General features: G+C 36.0%; 1 protein-coding gene across 6 annotated transcripts in view; it reads left to right on the top strand.

The window, feature by feature from the left end:
- ASAP1 (ArfGAP with SH3 domain, ankyrin repeat and PH domain 1) overlaps positions 1 to 24,986 on the top strand; it is a 177,659-nt gene that overhangs the window by 117,610 nt on the left and 35,063 nt on the right. For 4 of the 6 annotated variants that reach the window (XM_033085931.2, XM_033086183.2, XM_033085850.2 and 1 more), the window contains 15 exons: positions 234 to 283; positions 624 to 753; positions 1,499 to 1,584; positions 2,911 to 2,986; positions 3,805 to 3,891; positions 9,694 to 9,702; positions 10,259 to 10,359; positions 10,740 to 10,809; positions 11,890 to 11,977; positions 13,055 to 13,103; positions 18,303 to 18,466; positions 19,997 to 20,130; positions 21,192 to 21,283; positions 21,843 to 22,029; positions 24,328 to 24,413. In XM_033085931.2, coding sequence (XP_032941822.1) covers positions 234 to 283; positions 624 to 753; positions 1,499 to 1,584; positions 2,911 to 2,986; positions 3,805 to 3,891; positions 9,694 to 9,702; positions 10,259 to 10,359; positions 10,740 to 10,809; positions 11,890 to 11,977; positions 13,055 to 13,103; positions 18,303 to 18,466; positions 19,997 to 20,130; positions 21,192 to 21,283; positions 21,843 to 22,029; positions 24,328 to 24,413 — 1,409 coding nt within the window. The remainder of the gene's footprint in view (positions 1 to 233; positions 284 to 623; positions 754 to 1,498; positions 1,585 to 2,910; positions 2,987 to 3,804; positions 3,892 to 9,693; positions 9,703 to 10,258; positions 10,360 to 10,739; positions 10,810 to 11,889; positions 11,978 to 13,054; positions 13,104 to 18,302; positions 18,467 to 19,996; positions 20,131 to 21,191; positions 21,284 to 21,842; positions 22,030 to 24,327; positions 24,414 to 24,986) is intronic. The other 2 variants (XM_033086257.2, XM_033086019.2) reach the window with 1 other exon arrangement.

The following is a 24,986-nucleotide window of genomic DNA, read 5'->3' as shown; positions in this document are numbered from 1 at the left end:
TTTAGTATAAAGAATAAATTTGCCATGACTAGTGAAATCGTGAAAATTTCATTGTAAATTGCTGTGTTAGTGTGCACAGGAGAGCAATACTTCACAAGATTCAAACCTAATTTTACTTCCAACTGCTGTCTGAAAGGTTTTGAAGAAAACAATATTTTTGTTGCTGTTTATTACTTGATAACTGCAAAGAAAAAGTTCTAAAAATGTTCTAAGACAATTTTCTATTTCCCAAGGACCTCAAAAAGCCTTTTGACAAAGCCTGGAAAGATTATGAAACCAAATTGTAAGTACTTGTCTCCCACTCAGCTTTGATTTTTGTGGTGTTGGGATTTTTAAAATAAATTATTAGTAGTAGTATTAGCATTATTAGTACTGTTATTTTTAAGATAGAATTATGTATTATTTTCCCTAAGTAACACACAATCTAGAGAACAGAGTTGAAGGAAGGGCAGTTTCATGGCTCAGTAGCTTCTGGAGACTTAAAATGTACAGGATTTAGTAGAGGAGCTAATCTTCAGAATGTCTTCTTTGATACTTCTTAATTATTACTTTTTCCCTAAATAATGCTGGATCACATTTTAGTAGAAGGAATTCTCAAAAATATTTTCTAATTAAAATTTCAGCACAAAGATTGAGAAGGAGAAGAGAGAACATGCGAAACAGCACGGGATGATAAGAACTGAGATAACAGGAGCTGAGATAGCAGAGGAAATGGAGAAGGAGAGGAGGCTGTTTCAGCTACAGATGTGTGAAGTAAGAAACACATTTCAGTTTTTAATTGCAACACCATAACTTATTATTAACAGACTTTGTGGGTCTTACTTGAAGGTGGTGAAATCTTTTTTGTCGTTTAATGGGGGTGGAGGGAGGAAATTATTTTAGTGTGACACAGTACAGCAATATACAGATAATTATTTTAGCAGCTCTTGGATAAAACTTGTCTTCTTTTTGTTTTATTCCTTTTCATTGTTTTTAGATTATTGTGGGAAGGTTCTTGGGCTAACAAAACACTGTGGAAATATTTCTTATTTTATCAGGCTTATGGTTTAGCAGTATTTTAATATCATTCTTGCAATATGCTTTCTGAAGCTGCATACAATTTCTAATAAAGTGATAAATGTTAGTTCCGTAAAACTGATTTTTTTATATCAATAGTTATTTTTATTGCATTTTAGTGGGGATTACTTTGAATTGCAGTACAGTGCTTGCACTTTCAGAATATTTCAGTAGTGACTACTGTAGCATTAAAAAAGAGAAATCTTTAGACAATTGTAAAGGATTTGAATTTGCTTTATGTTTTGGGGTGTTTGAATTTATGGAATGGCCAGATAAACTGTTACCTGTTTTAAAGTTTAGCAGTGGTGGACTGGTGTTTTATGGGTCAGCACCCAAGTTAAACAGGGAGTTTAATTCATTGAGCAAATGGTGTTTTATTGTTTTGAAAACTGTTGAAGGTTGTGATCCATGATTATCAACGTGTTTTTCATTGTCTATACAGTACCTTATTAAGGTGAATGAAATCAAGACAAAAAAGGGTGTGGACCTTCTGCAGAACCTTATTAAATATTACCATGCACAATGCAAGTAAGTGCTGCAATGCTTTAAGCTTTAGTTACAATTTTCTTGTTTGCACAAGATTTTATTTCCCTTTGTTTGAAAGTATCAGGGCTTTGCCAGGTGTAAATGGGTCAGCTGCACATCTAATTAGTGGTTTGTTTTCATTTTCTTCTGTCTTCACGCAGTCAGGATTGAAAACATGAAGGAGACAAATTTCTCATGTTCGGACTTGGTTGTTTATTAAATCTTATCTAAAGTACAGAGAGTTCTGAAACACTTCTAGCTACCAGCTAAAAGGGAGGAAAATGAAGCTGAACCTACCTAGTTACAAGGTCTTTTAAAGCCAAACAGTCCAATAACGAACTAACACCTACATTGTTTGTACTTTTGACCCAATAACCAAACTTCTGTGACCAGCAGTGCAGCACTAACTATCCAACCAAGAACTACTACCTGAGAACATGAAGAAGGAAGAAAACAGAGAAAACACCCAAAAACCTCCATCTTGTCCCATACCTATTACTACATTCTAAAAACCCAAAATTCAAAACCCTTCACCATGTGAAATCACACACTTCTAGTTTAACTACACACCTGTGACTCTAACTCCATCACTCAAATTTGGAAGCTTTCTCCAAGGCCTCAAGTCAAAAGCAGTGTTCTCCTGGGGGTCAGTGTCAGAAAACACAGAAAGCTCAAAAATCCCAGATTTCTGGGTTCCAACAGCCAGGTGTCTGAATCTTCCTCTTCTGGGGCTGTAGATTCCAGAAGAGAGTGTGAGAGTGAGTTTGTGGGGCAGGGCAGTGATGGAGAAAGAGGCCAAAGGAAAACCTTGCATGTTGCATGCAAAAATTAATTTTATTCCCTGAGGCACAGATCTAGAATGCATTTCTCTAAATAACTTGTTTATTCTAATTAATAGTTTTTAGTCTTTATGCAAGTTTTAAAGCCACTGTGAAAGCCAGCAATTTGTTTGGATTTCCTTAAGGTGAAACTGGTGAGATCCAACCTTGTCATCATCAGAACCCAAAGGCAAACACACAGGAACTTTAGTTAAATACAGAAAAAAAAATTTAGAAATTACTGTAGGAGAAACATGTTGGCTATATTCTCTCTAATCAGATATTTGTTAAAGTCACAATGGTGTACCTCCACTGTTGAAAGATACTGTACTTTAAACTACAAGGAAGGGGGTTTTTGTTGGGGTTTTTACTGTTTAATTATTTTGTTCAGTTTTGAACGTGGAAGAAGCTGGATGTTTTATTGGTTTTGCTGTTTTTTTCCTCAAGGCAATCTACTTTGTGTTATGAACTCAATATATTCCTGATAAATCAAAGGTATTTTTCATTCCAGTTTCTTCCAAGATGGCTTGAAAACAGCTGATAAACTTAAACAATATATTGAAAAGTTGGCTGCTGACTTATATAATGTAAGTTTACTTACAATAGCTTTACATCTGAAAATGAATTTTGTTTTAATATAAGTACATTTTAAATATAACTACAAGGATCTGTATTTCATTTGCATCTTATAAATGGTGTGTTACTTGAAACTGAACATAACTGATGAAGAAAAGACATTTGACTTTAAACTTCACATTCAGTTTTTAGAGCTATTAGTAAAAGTAGCTTTCATTCTACTACCAATTCAATCATACATTAAGATAAACTACTTTTAAATGTGATTATTGGAATCAACTTATGTTATTAACATTAATTTTAGTACCATTTTCACATTTAAAAACCCAACTACTTAATGATAACTCCAAGGTTTTAAAATTAATTAATCTGTGATGTTCATTGAAGAAAAGTAATATCATGGAATCAAAGATCACTTGTCACCCAAATGTTTTTGTATTCTATAGTCAGAATTACATTAATCCCATTTGCTATTGTCATTTGTTGCTAAATTAAACTGCACTTTCATTCCTTAAGTAATCTGTCAAATTTATTGGAGTTATTTTAATATTTCAGAGGATAATTAGTTGCATTAGATATAGCAAGCCATTACAATAACAAACTGCATGTCAAGTTGTACATTCATTTTAAATTGCTTTTCAAGCAGTATATGCCTAGAAGGTGAAGATCTAAGAATGGACTGGTTCATGAAAATAAACTCAACTATTACAAAAAACACAAAATAATTGAACTAGTTGTTCAGGTCAGCTAAAATGGTTAATTTTAATGTTTTATGCATTTCAATATAAGTTGCATCCATCAAGCATATAATGGCAATCTCTTTCTATAGATAAAGCAGACACAAGATGAAGAAAAGAAACAGCTTACAGCTCTTAGAGATTTGATAAAATCTTCTCTGCAGCTTGACCAGAAGGAGGTAAATAATTTAGATATGTTATTCTTGGAGATAATGCAAATTTGTAAAATTTATATTCAGAAATTGGTTTAATGTTAAATTTTGTGTACTTATTGGCTCAAAAGAGTTGGACTTTGAATGTTATGGCAAAACTAATATTTACAATGCTCAACTACATATCAACACTATTTTTACATTCATTTTCTGTTTCCATTTATATATGAAAAGAAATTATTCTTTTTTTTAATGTACTTTCTTAATGTACTGTAAGAAGGGTTGTAATGGATCAAATAAATGCTTCATCTATCCCAGCATCCTGTCCTTGACAATAAGGAATGATTGTACAGGGAAAAAAATGAAGAGAAGGGTTACATACTTCCATCTTGTGTTCTGCTATCCTCCAGCCAGTTTGTGTTCAGGATTTTCCTGACCCGGGTGATCCCAAGGCAGAATGAGAACCAGAGACTTGCCTTTCGCTGTGGTTTCCCATTAGAGTTCAGCTGCTAACTCACATTGATTTTGTGCTGTTGTTCTCCTTTCCAAACTCTTTTGGCTAATGAAGAAAATTTGCTATTCAGACAGCAGGAGCTGAGACAGGTTGGTTAAAAAGTAAAATTCATCATCAAATGCACTGGTATGTGGTATCCACTGCAGAAGTGGAGAGAAGCACATGTGATGTCCAGTGCAGATGTTCTGGAATATTTCTTGAACTAGGAGATAGAATAATAGCACACATCACAGCTTTACCTGAGATAATACTGTGACTTTTCAAAATCATACTTCCTGAGAGAAATACTGAATATCCCATGGTGACAGTGACTGTTGGGAGGGTCAGTGTAGCTTTCTTTCAGGAAGAGTTTGCTTATCCTCTATTCAGTTTTCTTGTAGGTATATAAGACATTCATATTTGCCAGGTGTCTGTCATTAAATATGAATTATAACTAAACATTAGACAGATGCCATTCTGCTGAATAGATGTGGTCATCCAAGTATATGATTAACAGTATTGCTAATATCATATATACATAAAGACATCATTTACAACCAGGTCACTGAGTCAGCCGAGTTTCTTGTTGAAAGTAAAATGCCAGGCAGTAACACTGATACTTCCCTAGAATACCCTCCCATTAGTACCTTGACTGGCTTTGAATTTGTGCACTTGCTTTTTGAAGTGTAAACCATCAGCTTATGTTACAGCTGTGCCTTTCCCACCTGCATGGCTGCATGTTGTGTAGAAAAATCTTTGCTCTGTATTTGTTTTGAACTTTTGGACGTGCATATCCTATTAAGGATCTGAGTGTGTGTGAATTGATGATATCCTCACTAGATATTTCTTGATCTTTTTTCTTTTTTTTTCCACATAAAACCTTACATTGGCTTGCTTTTTGGCCAGAGGAGGTGTGTTAGTTTAATCATCTGTAAATCTATAATCATATCATCCTGTTTCTGAATCTTCATGTTGAGCTCACAGTATCTTATTCTTCCCCTCTGCATCACATGGCTTTTTTTTATGCTGATCTTCACCTGTCATTTGTTGTCAAGCTACTCACTATGGCTGAGTTCCTGAGAAATTCTCCAGTCAGCTTTTCTTGAGTATCCTGAATAATTTAATAGTATCTAACAAAATTTGACAGTTTACTGTTCACCCTTTTCCATATTGTTTGTGTTAGACACAACTTGTGCTGGCGCAGGTTTCATTTGGCTGTTTCATGGTTTTGATCTGTTTTCTTACCTGAGGACCTGTGGCAATGTAATTCTTTCCCTTTCATAAGGAAGAATAAGTGCCCATTGAATGTCCAGGTACACTGCATCAGTCATCATTTACTTACTGATTCTTCCAGGGAACTGCAGGAAATTTTTGTACACAACCTCTCTATTCAAAAGCTGACCTGGTTTTCCAGTGTATGTAACAATAAATACACTCTTCAAAGTAGTTTTCATTAATCTCCCTTCTGTGGTGTGAAGTTAAAAAATCTTTACTTCTTTGGAATTCTTCTGAAACTTTTGAAAAATAGGACTTCAGTAACTGGGGCAAGTATTTTCAAGGGCTGTCACATAATTTTATAGGTAGCCCATTGTGATTATGGACTGTGTGTAGATGTGTGGCTTGAAGTTAGTAAACTAACTAATGTGGAATCACAGTTAATAAGGAATGATGGACGAGTAATTCCTTACAGAGGTGTGGATTTTTTCTTTTGCATGCTTGCTTCCATGTGCTTTCATAAGATAGGTGTTCATCATGTAGCAGGCAAACCTTGGCCAGGAGGCTGTTCCTCTTCCTGCACCTCTAATCCCATCATTCTGAAGGGAAAACACAGCCTTTCAACATACTCTACATGTTTTTTAGAATTTCTTGCATAGCACAAATGCTGACAGGAGTGCCACAGAGAACCTTTGAATAGATCCCAATTTACTGTAAAATCTGCCAGCTCTTTCTACTGCTCAGTTTTCCCTTATCTCATACTTTACAGTATTTCCAGATTCTTGGTTTGGTATTTTTTCCCTTTCATCTCCAATGTGCAGATGGATTTACCAGATCTCTTCCATAGAGGCATTACATTTGTCGTCTCCCTATTATTTAAATCACTCTGAACATAATTCCTGCTCATTCTTCATCAGGAATTGATTCCCAACATGCAGAGCAACAAGACTTGCTCTCCTCTCATTTACCTTTCCTTCCACAAGCTGATTATTTGGGGTGCAAAGAAAAAACATCTCCTCCTCTCCTGGATGCTGCATATGTTGTTGAGTTCATGCTTCTTGACAAGCAGCCAGTTCTTGGAAATAAAGTAGGACAAATGGGTGGATGTTCTTCAGAAATTTATTGTGGATTTATGGCTGCATATGTTACAGTGCATACAGGTCAACTTTCAAAATTGCTCATAGATTATTATGAGGCAAAGTAACAAGTGAAATATAATGTTTGGATTTTTGGTTGTCTATTTCCTGGATGTGTAGCAAAAATATTCTTTTTTAGTGGAAAGAAACCTTGTGGGTGAGGGTCCACAGTGATGCAGAGTCCCCAGGCAGGTGCAAAGGGGAGCTGCTTTATTGCAAAAACCAGGCCTATTCTAAGCAGTTAAGCTCATTATCAGTTACATAGTTTTAAATCATAACAAACATAATTGAACCAACCACCATACAGTACCATGTGGCTACATGACTTGTTTTTCTGCCCCTAATTCAGCTCAGTCTCTTTCCCATTGTCCTTTTCTGCTTGACCAAAGTAGCAGGCCTGAGCCGTGATTTTACAAGGCCTTCCTTTTGTGAACTTTTACCTATATGCAACAAAACCTCATCTAAAATATAAAAGTCAAATATAAATGTGAAGTCAAATTTTGAAATTTGAATACATGTTGGAATAAAGTAGCTTCACAGGCATCACCAAAATAAACTGTGGAGCTGTTCTGACTAATTGCAGTGTGAACAAATTCTAGGACTCTAGAAAAACTCCTTGAGTGAATATATGTACCATATATGTATATGAAGTTATAAATATAAAAATGTTTGTTTTGAAGAGAATTGAAGTTGTGTCTTAGAAGAAAAAGGAGCAGTATTGTGATTCTCAGATATCCAGGCAAATCACAGGAGAGAGATAAAGGCTGTTATGAAAGAATCTGCTTTTTTAATAAAACAACCATGTGATCACACTCATGTTCAAGTTTCTCTTTCAAAATCAACAGTCATGAGATTCTGATATATGACATGAGTCAGTGTAATGATGCTGGCAGAAATTGAGGAGCTTGATAAAACAATGTGTTACTTAGGTATTCAGTGTTTAATCCTGAAGCAGCATGTCAGCATTCATTACTCCTTGGTTAAGAGACACCAAAGCCTGACATGGGCTGAGTTTTCACCATCAACCTCCATCAGTGTATATCCAAATCTTCAAGGACATAAAGCTGGACTTTATTATTGTGACAGATGGCCTGGTGGATTATGATTAAATATACATTTTCCAACTTATATTAGTGCATTATAATCTCATAGCTGGAAAATTGATGGATTAATGGAATTATTGAAGAACGTGAAATGAATGGGATTTTCTCCAGTGGATTTGTCAAGAATCAGAAGTACTCCTACCAAACATTGCTTTGATAGAGAAGCAGTTTGAAATCATGAAATTGAGGTCCTGGTTGTTGATAGTTAAAAGTTTATTTGACTGAGCGAAGGAAATTGAAACTAGAGATTCCTGTCCAAAATGTAAATTCTGCCACCTTTAACCTCCTTAGAGCTACTGTGAGATAAGTGACATGTCCCAGTATTTTCAAGGTCTCATTATGCAATTCCTGTTTCACTGTTGCACTTGTTCAAGGTGCTTATTTAGCATTATGGGCATCTGTAATGACCTTATACGTTTTTTTGACATACCTGTCCTTTCATCAGTTAAAAAAAACCCAAAAATTACTGTAATCCCTGCAATTACCTGGCTCCTGGAGAAGCACATCTTGACCATGTTTGAATCTGGGGCAGTGCAACAGTGCCAGGGCTGAGCTTCGTGGCAGGGAGCACCATTGACACTGGCTCTGCTACATGCAGTGTCCCTTGTGGCCACTGTGGTGCTGTCCTCTGTCAAGTTGGGGCAGATTCTGTTACCTTGTGCAAGAATTATCTCATTTTGGAAAACAATTATGGTTTATGGCTTTTGGAAAAAGTATTTTAATGAATAATACTCTACTTTTAATTGTGTAAAGCATGTGATCTTGTATATTGCAAAATACTCATATCCTAGAAAGCTTAAATTTGCCTTTAATGCAGGCTTCTGTTCCCTATTTTTGTCTATTAATTGTTGCTGCAAATGTAACTTAACAGCAATAAGTTGAATATAGCTAATTTTGGAATCGTGTTTTGTGTCTGTTGTGTCAGTTATTTCTTTACATTTTGACTTATTTCCCCAAGTCTCCATCTCATATGCTATTTGCAACAGGATCTATATCTTACTATGTTCTTTCCTTTGCTAATACCAGCAGGACCCTAATTCCAGTAGGGATTTGAAATTTGCTTTTTACAAGTGAGCTGCAGATTTTGGTGGTATGAGAGCTGCTGGCAGCACCCAGCTCACAGGAACCTTTGTGCTGCTTCCAGCCACGACTTCCAGTTTTACCAAAGCACTTCTCTAAACTCTGACAAACTTGTTACAAAATTAAAAACAATTGTAAACACCCTGAATAAACCAAGAAGGAGGAATCTTCAGAATATATTGGTTGTGGTAGTAAGAAACTGTCTTAGAGGGGAAAAGTCAGTGACAAGGGAGTAATTGAGCTTCCCTTTATTTTGTTTTTTGTTTTGGTTTTTTTTGGTGAGAGGTTGTCAAATGTTTTGCAGGTTATTATTTATTCCACAGTTATATTTAACAACAATCTGATGTGGCCTTAATTACAACTTTTTCCATACACTTGCAAAAATTAAAAGTTCACTTTGGGCCTTATCTCTCTCAATACAAATTCAGAATTAGCTCCTCTGGTGGAGAATACAATATAAGTATCATTTTAGGCAATTTAAAGATTACAAAGATTGGAAGATGTATTAAAATTTGATCTTGCAGTCATCTTAGTTGTTCTGTGAAGCCAATGTCCTATATGCCAGGTTGCCTGGAATTTTGTTATGATATTTTGTTACTGGGTGAGACAAAATACCAATATGCCTAAAAAAATTAGTTCTTACCTTCACTCTATTAGTGTCTTCAGAAAGAGAAAACATTGTTTTAACAATGGGGGCTAAAAAATTGTGTTGGAGGAACATGTTATTTAAATGAATAATAATTCTTGTTTTAAATTATTTGCTTTCTCTTTCCTCTATTGCTTTTGCCTTTCGTGATCGAAGTCTAGGAGAGTAAGTCAATGTTTTAATGAATTTGGGGGACTTTTTTTCTGATGTGCTTGTTACAAGTTAATCCATTTCACTCAATTGTTTGACTAGATCAGGTCAAAAGTTATTTCAGCTGACTTCATACACTAAATCTTATGAATTATACATTTTTATTTGAAAAAATAGGAATTATTAGCATTTGTCTTTCTATATATGTTCCTATATATATGCATGCTATATTCTGTTGTTTTATTTTTGAAATTTTGTCTTAACCTTTTACTTTTTGCTTGTAAGATTGTGCAGTATTAAATATCTATATTCTAAAAGTCTTTGTTTTGAGATGCATATTTGCATCAAAGGCCTAATGTATTAATTAAATTTTGAACATGCATCTAGTTCAAGATCACATGGTATAAAAGCAAGTTCTCCTATGAATGTAAAACATGCAGTAGGAGTTCTCCTTTTGTAATCTTTATTAATTTCTGATGTTGTAGACAAGAAAAAATAAAATATATTTAAAGTTTAGGAAAGTTTACTGTGCACATCAGGAGAACATTAATGTTGTGTTTCCCTTTTTCAGGATTCACAGAGCAGGCAAGGAGGGTACAGTATGCATCAGCTTCAGGGGAATAAGGAATATGGCAGTGAGAAGAAAGGTTATCTTTTAAAGAAGAGTGATGGGTATGTTCTGATAGCACATAATAGTGAAATCTACTACCAGGCTCTAATTTTAACAGTTTTCTATGATTGCTTCAGGCATATTCTCCTAATGCATGTGCCATAAGGACCTGTGAGTTCCAAAGTTCAATCCTGAACACATATAAAAAGCATGACAAGCATGAAAAAATAGTCATAGTTAAAATAAAGCTTTTGTCTTTATAACTCTCTAAAAGATGATTGAAATCTGTCACAAATCCCCAGGTTTCTTTTGGTGAAGCATTCAGTAAAATTTTGACTGCATTTGTTTGTTTTTTAAAGCTAATCATCTCAAAATGATAATGACATTAATGTGTTTTGAAGTCACATCTATTTACTAAACTTGATATGATATTCCTGTGTAGGTTAAGGAAAGTATGGCAAAGAAGGAAGTGCACTGTTAAAAATGGAATTCTTACCATCTCTCATGCAACGGTAAGTTATTTTTATACCTTTATATGAAAATATAAATAGCATTTTCCTTTCCTGGTGAATCTGTTGCTGCTAATTTGCTATTGCAAAAAAGATGTTACTTCAGCTTCTGACTGAAGTTATGTGAAACTGTAGCTTATGAAATGAATTCATCAGTAGTTTTATAAGAAAATGGCAAATGTATTGAACAGACTTCTCAATTAATACTTCAGATGGATTTGCTTGTAAGGATTGTTATGGTACACATGTGAACAGATGAGTGAATGTGTTTAGTATTTCCAATGCTTTCAATTAAAAGTTTGAAATGGGAAGTTTTGATCACAGTGAGTTCTTGGAATCAGGCATATATCTGAAGAGTTGTGCTAGGAATGCTCAGTCAGAGGTAGGACCAAGGTGATCATGATGGAAACAGAGCTACAACTGCCTTGTGGGAGTGTAGCATGAACTTGTTGGAAACAAGACAGGAGTTGTTCTTGTTAAAGGAGATGGTCCCATTTCCTCACCTCTTTTCCCCCTTTGCCCCAAATTCCACTGACAGCCCTCAATTTCTAAAGCCACCTGTATAAACCCCAAATTCCTCAAAGATACATTTAATTATCATGTCTTAAGTGACTTAATTACAGCCCAGAATATTGGTTATTGGTATTTATCCTGAGTTCTGAAACTCCAGATTTTCAGCTTTCCACTTTCCTTTTAAAGTTTTAGGACTATATCTTTGATTTATTTAAAATGGGAGGTAACTTGGAATATGGGCATGTTGTAATTTAAAGCTGCATTATAGTTTTGCAATTGTTGATTAAATGCAATTAAAATATTAATATTAGCATATTGTAAATTTAAGGTTTTTTCTTTTCATCCCTTTCAGATAAAGTGAGGTCATGAAGATTTTAATTTTGTTTAGATTTAGGAATATGTCCATTTTGAGAGATCAAATTAGACCAAGTGATGCTGGTCTCCAGCTTTTTGAGGGTGGATATGTGTGCATGTCCAAGCTCTAAGTAATATCATACATGCCCACTCCCCAGAAAGGGAAAATAATCCTAAATCAATACATTTTTAAAATAAAATAATTTTTCTTTTTAGTCCAACAGGCAACCAGCTAAACTGAATTTATTGACCTGCCAGGTGAAGCCAAATGCTGAAGATAAGAAGTCCTTTGACCTAATATCACGTATGTAGCCACTTTAGTACCATCTTGTGTTATGTGGGATTTCTGGAAATGTCATTGCAAGATGCTTTGAGTAGAACACAAGGATAGAGCTCAGAGTTCAGGTCTGCATCTAGACACAGACAGTGTCCCATGAGGGATCAGAGCCTCTAGTTCTGATAATGAGCAAATGGATGTAGAACCTTTCTTTGTGTAGATGTGACATAAATACTGTTTGTTTGTGACAAGCCATGAAATGCAGCCTGTGCTGCTCCCTAAGTTAAAAGAGATGTGTAACAGCTTACTGGAACGTGCATTAGCTGTATCCACCAGGAAAGAGGAAAGACCTTTGGCTTTATCCTGCTTTTCAGTCATTGTTCTCCTTTTTGAGTTCTGTTTGAAGGAATGAGGAAGACAAGGAGATCCAATTTCTTTCTCTCTTATCTTACATTAAAAATATATTTCTCTTTGTCTGAAAATTGGTAGTGCCTTGTCTTCTCAGCATTAAAGTTCCTGTGGTTCCCCTTCTTCCCACTGTGGTCTTGTACAGCAGGTATTTGTATCCAGTCTGGTTTTTAAAACTCTTTTGGTGTCTCAATGTAGTGTTCTCAGACTTTACAAATCAACAAACTGTTACAACATTCTATACTGAAAAGGACACTCTAGGAAACCTCTGATTGTGGGAGATAATAGCCACTTCATGTCTTCATCTGTTGGTTAGAAAAAGAATTGTCTTGGCTCAGCTGGAGGGAAAAACTGTATAAAAGGGGAAAATTAATTTTGCCCTCTTCTCCTAATTATGCTTTAGTTTTGACTTCTGAAAGGGTAAAATTTCATCCGTGTGTTTATTTTTCTTTAGTATTTCAAAACTTAAGACTTTTAAAATACATGCAATTGGTGTGAATCAAAATTTACAGTTTCATCTTACTTTTTTTGGGTTTTTTCAGAATTGTTATCCATAGCTATGAATAAAGGATTAATAATACCTTTTAAGAGAAATTTCTCTTGAAGACTTTAGCTGCCAAATAGGTTTTAGTACCAAATATGTAAACATTAACTTTTATCATGTACCAAATGAAAAGATGTATTTCTTTATTTCAGATAACAGAACATACCACTTTCAAGCAGAAGATGAACAGGAATACGTGGCGTAAGAATGTTTACATTTTTTCAAGTTTATTTTGCCAATAGAGATGTGTAAAAACACACATAACAGTGGGAATAATTTTCTCAGCTATTGCATAAGTAGTGCCTACTATCTCTTTTTTTTCTGTTGTTATGAATCTATAAATGTAAACTATTTCCTGTCACATTACAGAGCTCTTTTAAAACCCAGTAATGTTAAAACCAAAACTAAACCAAACCCAACTAACCAAAACCCCATTTAGATTGTGTATCCTGTCAGTACCTGGTTTGTGTGAAGTGCTTGGGATGATATTGTAGATCAGATTATTAAGATTCAAATGAAATATTTTTAAATTCTTCTCAAATCTTCTCTGTCAACCCTGTTCTGCAGTTACTTCTTTTCCTCTTGATCTTACATTTTCCTTGAAATTAAACATAATAAATAGATAAGAGATCTCCATATGACACTTAGAAAATACCTACATTTTTTCTTCTGTAAGCCTAGAAATAAACAGCAAAGCACATCTCTGGGATTTGTGTACTTCAGAATCCAGGAACTTGCTTCATTAATGCATGTTTCCTTATTTCCTTTTAAACAATTTTCTTCCTGCTGCATCAGAATTACTTCGTGAGAGCCATGTACCACTGGCTCTTTCCTCCTGTGTCACCAGATTGTGTTGTACTTGTCTAGTGCTCAACACCCAAAAGTTCAAGGAATAAAGTTATTACTGAAGAGGACAGCAAGGGCTACCTCATTCTTTCCTTAAATATTCACATTCTAGGGGAAGACTCTGTTACTCCATGTGTATTTTAAAGGTACAGGGGATGTGTATAGGGGGTGTTTCACTTGTTTGGTAGTGTTGAGTGGCAGTGGCATTGGCAGCTCAACCTTGGGAGTCATGGGTGAAATAAAAGGGCTGGAGATTTCTTTGTAGTGCAGCTATTTCCCTCTGGGCTTCCACAGCTTTATGTTGGTTCTTACAGCACAAAGCTCACTTGCTAGTCATGATTACTGCATTCATCCTGGAACTCAATTATTCCAGTAATTTTCTTAGTCAAGAGGAAAATACTGTTATTTCTTATGAGTCATAAGTTTTGGTACTCTGCCATGAATTAATTTTTACTGTATTAGTTGGTTTAACAGATGAAGTGCTTTGGGGTTTTTTTTCTTAACACATGAGCAAGGTAGGGAAGAATAAATTAGCAGTATCCTTCTTATGAGAGGCAGATGAATAAATTTAATTTAGCAGGCTGCCTGTTGTACTGTTTTGAAATTCCAGGCTGGTTTTATTTCCTATTAGAAGCACTAAAATTTTGTCTATCACTCTAAAGTCAAGTGGTTGAGAAAATTACTTGCTTTGGAATACAGAATCCTAGAATATCTCAAGTTGGAAGGGACCCTTAAAGATCATTGAGTCCAACACCCTGCTCCTCCCTCGACTGTCCTACAACTAAATCATGTGACTAAGGGCATTGTCCAGATGCTCCTTTAACACTCACAGGGTTGAGATCCTGGCATTTCCTTGGGGAGCCTGTCCATTGAAGAACCTTTTCCTAGTGTCCCATCTGAACTTCCCCTGATGCAGCTTCATTTCATTTCCTCATGTTCTGTCTCTGGTCACCAGAGAGAGGAATTCAGCACCTCCCCTTCTGCTGCCCCACTTGAGGAACCAGAATTAGTGTAATTGTGCTGGTGAGAAACTGCTTTTCTTGTGCAGCTAGTGCTGCCCTAAAAATCTTTATTATCTTTGTATTATTTAAGGAGTCATGGGAGCAACCCCCCTTGGACTTCCAACCTTACTGATTTAAGGGTGTTCTGCAGGAACTACTTGTTGTAACTCCTCAGTTCTTATCCTCTTGTTTCAGTTTCCTCCTGACTGGTAGAGGTGTGCCTCTCTCTTGATCCTTTCCTCTTGTGTTTTGTCCACACAGTTTTAGTGCTGCCTCTGTTCTGTCCTTTTTACTTTGTGAACCAATTGAAAATGTGTAAATAGCTTTTCAAATCACCTTCCTTATAGACTCACATCTAAATTCTAGTTTAACTGGCCTTGCATACATTAGCCTAGTAATCATTTTACACTGCTTCCATAAGTAGCTCCTCAAACTAAATAATAATAATAATAATTTTTACAAGGAGATGCTTAAAAAAACACACATACAAAGCACTGAAGCCTACTTTCTGTTACAGGTTTATTACTGCTTCCCATCAAACATTTCCTTCAGGCCAGGCAGCTGTTTGTTGGCCTTTCATTAGTGTTTCTATGAAGAAACAGATATCTAACTGCAGTCTAGTTTTTAACGGCAGTCTTCAGACATTTTTCACCTTGGAAGGACTGAGTTTGAAAGCATTGATACTATCTGATGCTTCTTCCATACAAAAAAAAGTTATATATCAATATTTGAAAAATATTATGCTATTCTTGTTCTGATCATGCATTTACCTGGAGACAACAGTGTTGCAGTAGTGATTGTCAGAAGAGACAGTTAAATTTTTATTGCAAAATGAAAAAAACACCCAAACTATTAGACTGGGTGTTGTTCTTGGGGGAGAGTTTTTTATTAACTTGAAAATACTGAAGCAAAATAAGAGAAATGTGAGTGAAGCCTGGTCCATGCAAGATTAACTCCTATTTCCTGAGGGCACCTAGGAGGCCAGATTTTTGTTTAGCCTTCAAAACTGTGAATGTCCAACAAACAGATTTCCTTAAAGGATGACAAGAAATTGCTGATATTCAGAAAAACAAGTTTAACAGATGATTGGACTACCTATTTATTGTGTTAGGTAGAATAGTATCATGGACTAGTTTAGATTGGAAAAGACCTTTAACATCATTGAGTCCAACCATTGATCAAACACTGCTAAGCCCAGAACTAAACCATGTCCCCAAGTACCCCATCCACACATCTTTTAAAGCCCTCCAGGGATGGTGGCCCAACCACTTCCCTGGGGAGCCTTTTCCACTGCTTAAAAACCCATTTTGGGAAGATTTTTTTCCTAATAGCCAATCTAAATGTTTGCTGGAACAACTTGAGGTCATTTATTTTTATTAAAACAAGAAGACAAAGCAATTCTGTAAGGCTTGATTGATTTTTAAATTATTTGAAAGAACACTACAAAGTATTACCAGAAGGTTTATGATTATTCATTTGGCACTGGCAGTATTGTGAAATAAAACAAATGCATTTTTTTTAAATAAAGGAAGAACAAAAAAGACTAATACAGATAAGAAAAAGAGAAGAGCAATTAGAATGAGTTCTATAAACTATTAACATTTAATTACCATTCCATATTTACTGACTTGAATTGTTTATAATTGTTTATTTTTGAGTGTGCAGCCTACCAGGAAGGCCTGGTGACTAACAGGGCACTTCTTGATTAGCAGCACCAGGCATTCAGAGCATGTCTGTGCTTGTGCTTATCAGGGAAGAGCTGCCACTGTGGTGCCTCTTGCTCTCACTCACAGGTGCCCCAGTGACAGTCCTGGGCAGAGGCTTCCTTCTACCTGAGCAAACACAACCAAAATAATGATTGCTCTGTCGATTTAGATACTTAGAATAAGGAAGTCTGTATCAAACTAACAGCTGGATCAGTTGTGTTGTGTTTGTTTTAATTGCATCTAATAATTTTTTAATTGTTACTGCTTAGTTGATTTTTATTCAAATTCTGCCTTTTTAACAAACTAATCAAATTGTAACTCTAAAAGAAATTATCAACAAATGCCAGAATATATGTTGCTTGTCTGAGTTTAATTATTTTTCTCTGTGCATTTAACCAAATATTGCTATAATATTAGAAACAATACACCATTGCCTCTTATTTTTTAATAACATTGAATTTCATCATTAAAATTGCAGAAGAACGCCCTCTAGTGTGGGCTTTTCCCATGTAAAGAGAGAGGTTAATGTACCTTCATTGTTTTCAGCATGTAAACTTTGGAGCAAATTTGTGCTCAAGACCTTCAATTTCTCTTTTATTTTTAAGGTCGATTTTTCAAAAATTTTAAAGCATTTTAGGCACTAGTTCCTAGATTATTTTCTGCACATAAAGATTTAAAAAACATATGTGCATGAAGTTATATAATATGGAATGCCCATGTATTAGTTCAGGTTCTGAATCTGTGTTCTAAGATTACAAAATCCTCTGAAATCCTTTAAAGCTAATCTTTTCATTGTTATTTCACTGAGAAATTTTGAATTTCAATCTGAAGTTCTCTCAGTTTGTTTAGATGATCATAACCATTTCTGCATATTTCAGAAGACTGATGATTGCAGACAATCTGAATATTGTAAATATGAAATGCATTGAGGACACTGCCAATTTAAAATATTTCTGCATTTAAAATATTTGCAGTAGATCTAAAGTCAACTAAAATCACTTTACCTGTGAGGATTTCTTTTTAACTTGCTCTTTCTTCTAAATTAGCAACACTGCATCTGCAATGTGCTTGGTCCTTAGTGGAACTGCTTTTCCCTCTTTACTTCCATATGGAGCACAGCAGCTGCTGAGAAGGGGTTTTGTTTGGTTTTAATTAGAGCTTTATGTGTAAACAACAACTTGCAGAGTCATCAGGAGGGAAGGAAATAGTGCCTGAGATATTACTAAAGAGTCTTGATTTGTTGCACTCAACTGTTGCTCCTAAAATTTTATCTTGGCTGTTGGTATCTTTGCTCTCATGTCATCCTTATCCCCTTGGTTGCCATGGCAGTTGTCATTAATTTGAGCTTTACAGTCTGACTCTTGATTAGTGCACAGAGACCTGCATTTAGAAGGCAATTAGGCATCAACACATTCACCAGAGTGCTTGCTGTTTCCTCTGTGAAGAGAAAGATGCACACTGGAGAAAGTAGAGGTTATCATTTTCTCCAGGAGGGAGACTTTAGGAAGATTTTGGGCAACTTTAAAAGCATTTAAATTTACAGGAGCTTAATTGCCCCTTTTTTCTTCCACAACTTCTGCTTATTTGAAGAACCTGAGAACTTTGCTTTAAAATTGTTCACCATAGGGATGTTAGAATTAAGACTATTTATCTCTTCTCATTCTTACTTATCTTTTCTCAAATCTTTCCTTTTTGTCTCTGACTTTTCCCCCTCCTTAGTCTCTCCCACAATACAGTCCTTCCCTGTAGTCCCACTAATATTTTATTCCTAGCAAGATTTCTACAGTTTATAGATTAACATGTATTTGCAAATGCAGATCTTCATTAAGGTCTTTATCTTGTGCTAGATGGATATCAGTATTGACTAACAGCAAAGAAGAAGCATTAAATATGGCATTCCGTGGAGAGCAGAGCACAGGTGAAAACAGTTTAGAGGATCTGACAAAAGCCATTATTGATGACATACAGAGATTACCCGGAAATGAAGTCTGTTGTGATTGTGGCTCACCAGGTATCTCCATTTGTTCATGTCATCAGCTGCTTGTTGGGAGCAAAGTAATTTCTTTAAAGAAGTGTTTGTAGAGTGCAAACTAATTTTCTAAGTGATGTTTCTCAGTCTTCAACCTGTTTTTAAAAGATCAAATATGACTTTCCTACTTTAGTTCCGTTTAATTCACTAAAATATTTTTGTGTGTTGTCTGTGCTTACTTCCAGCAGTTCAAGCCCCTCTGGAGTTTGAACTGTTCTTGTTGCACTGTGTCTAGATGCTTGTTGCACTTGAATGGAAGTTGCTTGGCATCACTGATCCTGTGCATGCTACTAAGTAGAAGTGAGTAATATTTAGACAATGATTGTGGAAAAATTGACCTGGCCAGGATCTTGCTCTGAGGCTTTATCTTGGCACGAGACTACTGGAATCGCAGCATCAGAAGTTTTCAGAGGTGGAATAAGTAGTCTTGTATAAAGAATGAGACCCAGAGTTGAAATCCTATCAGATAATATCTTCAGAAGTACAGAGCTACAGGTCAGTTATGTGTCACTTAGAGCTTGAGAAGGGGCAGCTGGTCACAGTACGACTGAGCTGATGTGGGAGCTGTGGGAGCTGGCAGCTGTTGCAGCTTTCTCATCAAAGGGACACTTCAAGAAGGTGATGCTCATTTGGAACTGAGTAGTGTGTATCTTGCAGATGCTTGCTGGTGCAGAACTGATCCAAATTTGAAATAACTATATCCCAGTTTGTAATTTGATCTAGTTATGTCAAATCCTGGAATTGGTTCATTCAATTATTTCATTGTGTAAAGCTATAGAAACTTCAGATTACAGTTCTCATTCATCTTTTAATTTGTAGTTAAGTTTTAAGCTTCACCTCTGTACTCCAGCTTGCTGCTTTAAAACTCTTGGCTTAATGCTTCAGCATTTACTATTTAAGTCAAGGACAAAGTGCACAAAGTATGTCTGGAGCTTTTTCTTTTCCTAAAAACTGGTTATGCTTCTTATGTAGCATTTGTAGTATAAAATCTATTCTGATATTACATGCAGATCTCCTCCATGACAGCATTTTTAAAGTTTTTTATTTTTTTCCTGGACTAGCCAGCATTCCTCAAATTTTCTACAACTTGCTGCTGTTTTACATACTGAAAGAACTGTGATTAATTTTTTATGAAGGACTATTTAAAGTTTAAGAAGTAAATATTAAAAATTCAGAGGTTGTCAAATTTAGGAGATCTGTTACTTTTAAAAACAGGAAGTAATTTGTACAGAAAACAAGTACTAAATGTATTGAACTACATTCATTCAGTACAAATAAGTAAGTCTAAATTCAGTGCCTTTGGCACTATTCCTAAATCTGAAAATCTGCATTCCATTGGTAGTAATTTGTGGTTAAACTTGTACTAGAGTTTGGAAGAAAGTGTGTAATGTGTTTCATTTGTTTTCATTCTTTGAAACATTAAATAAGGAATCATTTCAGAATACATCTCTTACCACCATTGCAAACTATTTCTTGGACTTTGATTAAATACTTTGTTTTTCAATTGTGCAGATCCAACATGGCTGTCAACTAATTTGGGCATTTTAACCTGCATTGAGTGTTCTGGAATACACAGAGAAATGGGCGTCCATATTTCTCGAATCCAGTCTTTGGAATTAGACAAATTAGGAACGTCTGAACTCTTGGTAAGTTTCTTTAATTTATATTGGGTTTTTTAAGTCAAATGTTGACAATATATGTAGGAAGAACCAAAATGTACAATTTACTGCTTACATTTTTCAAGGAATGTGTTTTTACAGAATTTCTCCTTCATATTTCTGTGGATATTTTACAGGTGCACAGTTATATATTATTTTATATTGTTGGTGCTCTTGTCACTTCTCATTTCATGTCCTGAGGTGTTGCAGAATGAGTATTGATATCCACTGTAATTAGTGCCATCAGGATTTTGCCTCTGTAAAGCTGATCTTGACCCAAAATCAGTCTAAAAGCTTATGTGATTTAAAACATGAAGCTAATTTGACTTGGCAAGGGAGAATGACTGTTGCTAATTCTGAAAGAAAAATATAGGAGGAATCTTCACTTGATGGATGAAATAATGTAATGTTGAAATTATGAAAGGAATCTGATGTGAGACTACCAAAAAAAAAAGAAACAAAACAAAGTAAAAATAAAAATGAGTCAAAAAGAAACAGTTGCAGTAGTTTTTATCTCCCTAGCTGTGTTTGGCCTGAAAGAAGACACTTGTTACAGAAATATTGTATAGGAAAATTGAGAGAAGATGTAAGGTAGATCTGGATTTGGGTTTAGGTTCAACATTACCACTTTCTCTCTTTGTGAAATATTGAGATTTTTTTGCAAAGTTGCTATTCATCTAAATCAAATTTTACTAAGCATGATATTCAGTAGGCCCAAGCTTCTTTCCCAAAGCAGCTTCCTGATCAGTGTACCAGCACCATTTCAGTGTTCGTGCTGCTGGCTCCTCATTCTGGTTTTGTGTTGGAGGCAAATTGTCTTGAAATGCAAATAATTCTGTGACTGTGAAGTCTATTGTACAAGGTCTGGCGTAATAGAAGCATTTTCTTTCTTTCTAATTGCTCTGTATCTGCATTGAGCTTTCATTTTTCAGTCCTGTGTTTTCCATCTTTTATTAATAGTGTGGAGAATGCACATTAATAGTCCTGTTGTTAGATTGCTGTTAGACTCCAAAAGTCCTCACCTTCATTTATCGTTTTCCTCATCGCAGCTGGCCAAGAATGTAGGAAATACTAGTTTTAATGATATTATGGAAGGGAATTTACCTAGTCCTTCACCTAAACCCAGTCCATCAAGTGATATGTAAGTATTGAATCTTCAAACTCTCAAAGTTTACTGTGGAATGTATCTGTGATGTAAAGTGTCTTAAACAGTAACTAAGCCAGGGAAAGGCATGGATGGCAGAAGACTGGAGGTTTTTATTCCCACTGTGGAGCTTCTTAGAAGTTCAGTCTCCAGTCATATAGTCACATTTTAGCTACCTCAGCTTCCCTGTGTGGAAAATTCTTAGTTTGGATTTCAAAGTGCATTATTCAACTCTTGGATGGCTTTGAGTTTTGTAGTAAACCCTCAGATGATAAACACAGTGGCCTAAATGGCACAAACTCTGCTTTCTCTTTGGTCTTAGTCCCCACAGAGTAATTTTTGTATATAAGAAGACAGGATAAAATTGACAATGTTCCATATTTGAGGCTTGTTTGCAAGAATGACATGCAGTGTAACAATAAATAACACACATTTTATCAGATAGTTTTCTTCTTCCCTTCTCAGCTTCCAAGGTAGATAAGGTGATTTTAAATTATAATCACTGACCCATTTTTCTAAAAATTTCTAAAGCAAGCTCTATTTTCACACCCCACAGGACTGCACGTAAAGAATTTATCACTGCTAAATATGTAGATCATAAGTTCTCTAGGAAGACTTGTGCATCTGCTGCAGCTAAACTGAGTGAATTACTTGAGGCTGTCAAATCCAGGGATTTACTTGCACTAATTCAAGTCTATGCAGAGGGGGTAGAGCTAATGGAGCCACTGCTGGAGCCTGGACAGGTAAGCTTATCAGGTAAACAATTACTATTTTAAATCATGTGTATTTGTATAATGCCCAGGATCTGGGGCTGCTACTCTAGGTGATAAAACAAAAGAAATTACAGATAAAAATGATGAGGTTTTTCTTCCTTTCCTTAATGTTGCATCCTTGTGGGAAGGGAAAAAAACACTTTATATTTTGTCATCATTTGGTCTAAAGGAGAGTGTAATGTAATACTGATATCCTACACTGTTTTGGTGCCACCATAGGGTGTTGAAAAGCACCTGTTCTGCAGTGTGGCTCTTTTAGAAAGGTCACAAAGAACATATTTGGTAGCCCAGGGTCACCTGTAACACAGTATCATACCTGCTTTTACAATAGTGGCTGAAGGAACACATGATTGACTGTCTGCAAGTCTCTGTTTACTGTAGACGAGGAAAAAATAAATCTGATGACTTCACAGCTTCTGAGGAGACATTTACAGAAGTATAATTTCTTTCAACCTGGAAGATTCTTTTGTATGTGTGTGTATCAAGTTCTGACTACTTGATCTTCCTTCTGAAATCAGCAACAGTTTTTTGGAAAAATCAGTCCAGGTTGACCTCAGTTATCCATGGGCAAATGTTAATCATGAGCAAAGTAACTTGTTTTTACTGACAGTAGATAATTGATGCTCAGCAATGTTTTCTCCCAACCTGGAGACATGTCAGAGAATGTTTTCAACAAGTTGTGTGAAAATAGCCCAGCTGGCAAAGGACACTGTGCCTGTCAGTGTTCAGTGAAAGGGATAAGTTCAGTATCGTCTCAGCACTTGAGCTATCACAGAGTGCTTATCATGGAAACACATTACAAATTCTCTGACTGCAAGGTCAGTTTTCTGTGTTTGTCATCCACAACAGTTACCACAGAATTAGCTCCTCAGTCTTCCCAGCTATTGCAGGCAGTGATATCTAGAAAGGTATAAGCACCAATTGAAAGGTAGCTTGCAGTTAGGACATTTATAGCAGCATTGTCCTCTGTAAATTCTCCGATGCTTAATAAAATAATCTTTTTTATTATGACTTAATTCAAAGTATATATACTGTAATATGTTTTTTAATTGTCCTTTATATCAATAGGAGTTACTAAAATCTCTATTTAGATTAACTTCTCATATAATTTTTAAATTGAATTGGAACAGCATTTCTGTTTCTATTCCAGTGCATTAATGCATATGATATGTATAGAAAATAAAGTATGATTCAATTCAAGTTCAACAAGGAGAAACCCTTATATGGGTGAAATGCCCCATGCACCAACTTATTCTGGGAGCCACCCAGCTCTGCCTAAAGAGACCTGGGGGTTCTGATGGACACCAAGGTGAACATGGGCCAGCAGGGTGCCCTTGTGGCAGAGGTGACAGTGGCATTCCAGGCATTGCCAGCACATGAAGGACAGTGATCCTTCCTTCCACTCAGCACTGGTGAGGCCACAGCTGAAGTGCTGCGCCCAGATCTGGGCTCCCCACAACAGGAGGGACTTGGAAATGATGGAGAGAATGCAGTGGAGGCCACAAACATGTCTGAGAGTCTGGAGCACCTGGAAAGGCTCAGAGATCTGGGACTGTCCAGCTGGGAGGAGGCTCAGGGGCATCTCATTATTGTGTGGAAATGCCTGCAGGGAGGGTGGAAAGAAGACTGAGCCCAGTGGTGGGACCAGAGGCAATGGCACAGACTGGAGCCCTCTGAACATCAGGAAACCTTTTTGTATTGTGAGAATGACCAAACACTGGCACAGGTTGCCCAGGGATATGGAGTCTCTGCCACTGGAGATATTCCAAAGCCATCTGGGCAACTACTCCTCAGTGGTCCTGCTTGAGGCCTTCACAGGTCCTTTCCAACTTCAACTATTCTGCAGATCTCCAAGAGTTTTAATGTATGTGAAACTGTGATTTTTGTGATGCTGTTTTTGTAGGAAATGATGTTGTGACTTGGTGTTCACCAGGCTGTTGTAAAGCAACAAGTACTGCAAACTTACTCAGTATTCTTTGACAGGATCCCTTTCAGTTACTGGTAGCTAAAATGGTTAAAGTCTCCTCAGGGTTGTTTCATCCAGCTGGGAAAAGTGAAAATTTGGTTCAGGAAGTGTAATGCCATTTCCTTTGAAGCACATGGTGTCTTTTAGAAATAAAAAAAAAACAGTAATCATTTTGATCATAATTTCCTAATATCTTTCTTTTGAAAGACTTGTAAAGCATGAGTGAGATGTATCACATAGGTCTGATATACAAGTTTTGCAGAAGTAAGACAGAAATCTAACTCCTATTTCCATGTGTTTAGGAACCAGGTGAAACAGCACTTCATTTAGCAGTCCGGACTGCTGACCAAACCTCTCTCCATCTGGTTGACTTCCTTGTACAAAACTGGTATGGATTGCTGACTTTTCATTAAATTGTACATGACAACTGTGGATGTTCAGAGTTACCCTGGCAATGTCTTGGACAGTGCTCATCACTTATAATCTTCTCCTTAGATATGTTTCAAAAGAGAGTATTTTAGTACCTTTAAGTTGATCTTTGTGCTCCTGATCAGTAGAGAGGGAGAAAGATGTGTAGATGTAAAGAAGCTTCATAAAAATAGGATGAAAGGAAAAACTTTGTAGTGTATGAGAGAGCATTGACTTAGAGCACATGATGCTATGAAACCATGCAAACAAATAGTTCAAGTACAGGAGGGATGGTAGATCTATGTACCAAATACAGGACACATGCAAAGTAGAAAACAAGGATCTTTCTCAGAAGATTATGAACAGATGCTACATTGACTTTGAAAAAGGTGTTCCAATAGTTATAAACTGTATTAAAGCTATTGAGAGCATAAACTTCTTAATTAGTAATTTCCAGCATCTAGTTTATTGGCTGAGTTGATCTTTGTTGTCAAGGGATGCGTTCATAGAAGTAAAAAGACTTAATGAAAAGTGTGAGTGCTGATTATAGGAA

This window comes from Catharus ustulatus, chromosome 1 (assembly GCF_009819885.2).
Source record: "Catharus ustulatus isolate bCatUst1 chromosome 1, bCatUst1.pri.v2, whole genome shotgun sequence".
NCBI lineage: Eukaryota > Metazoa > Chordata > Aves > Passeriformes > Turdidae > Catharus > Catharus ustulatus.
The sequence above is the reverse complement of the archived record's forward strand: the minus strand, read 5'-3'. Positions and strand labels throughout refer to the sequence as shown.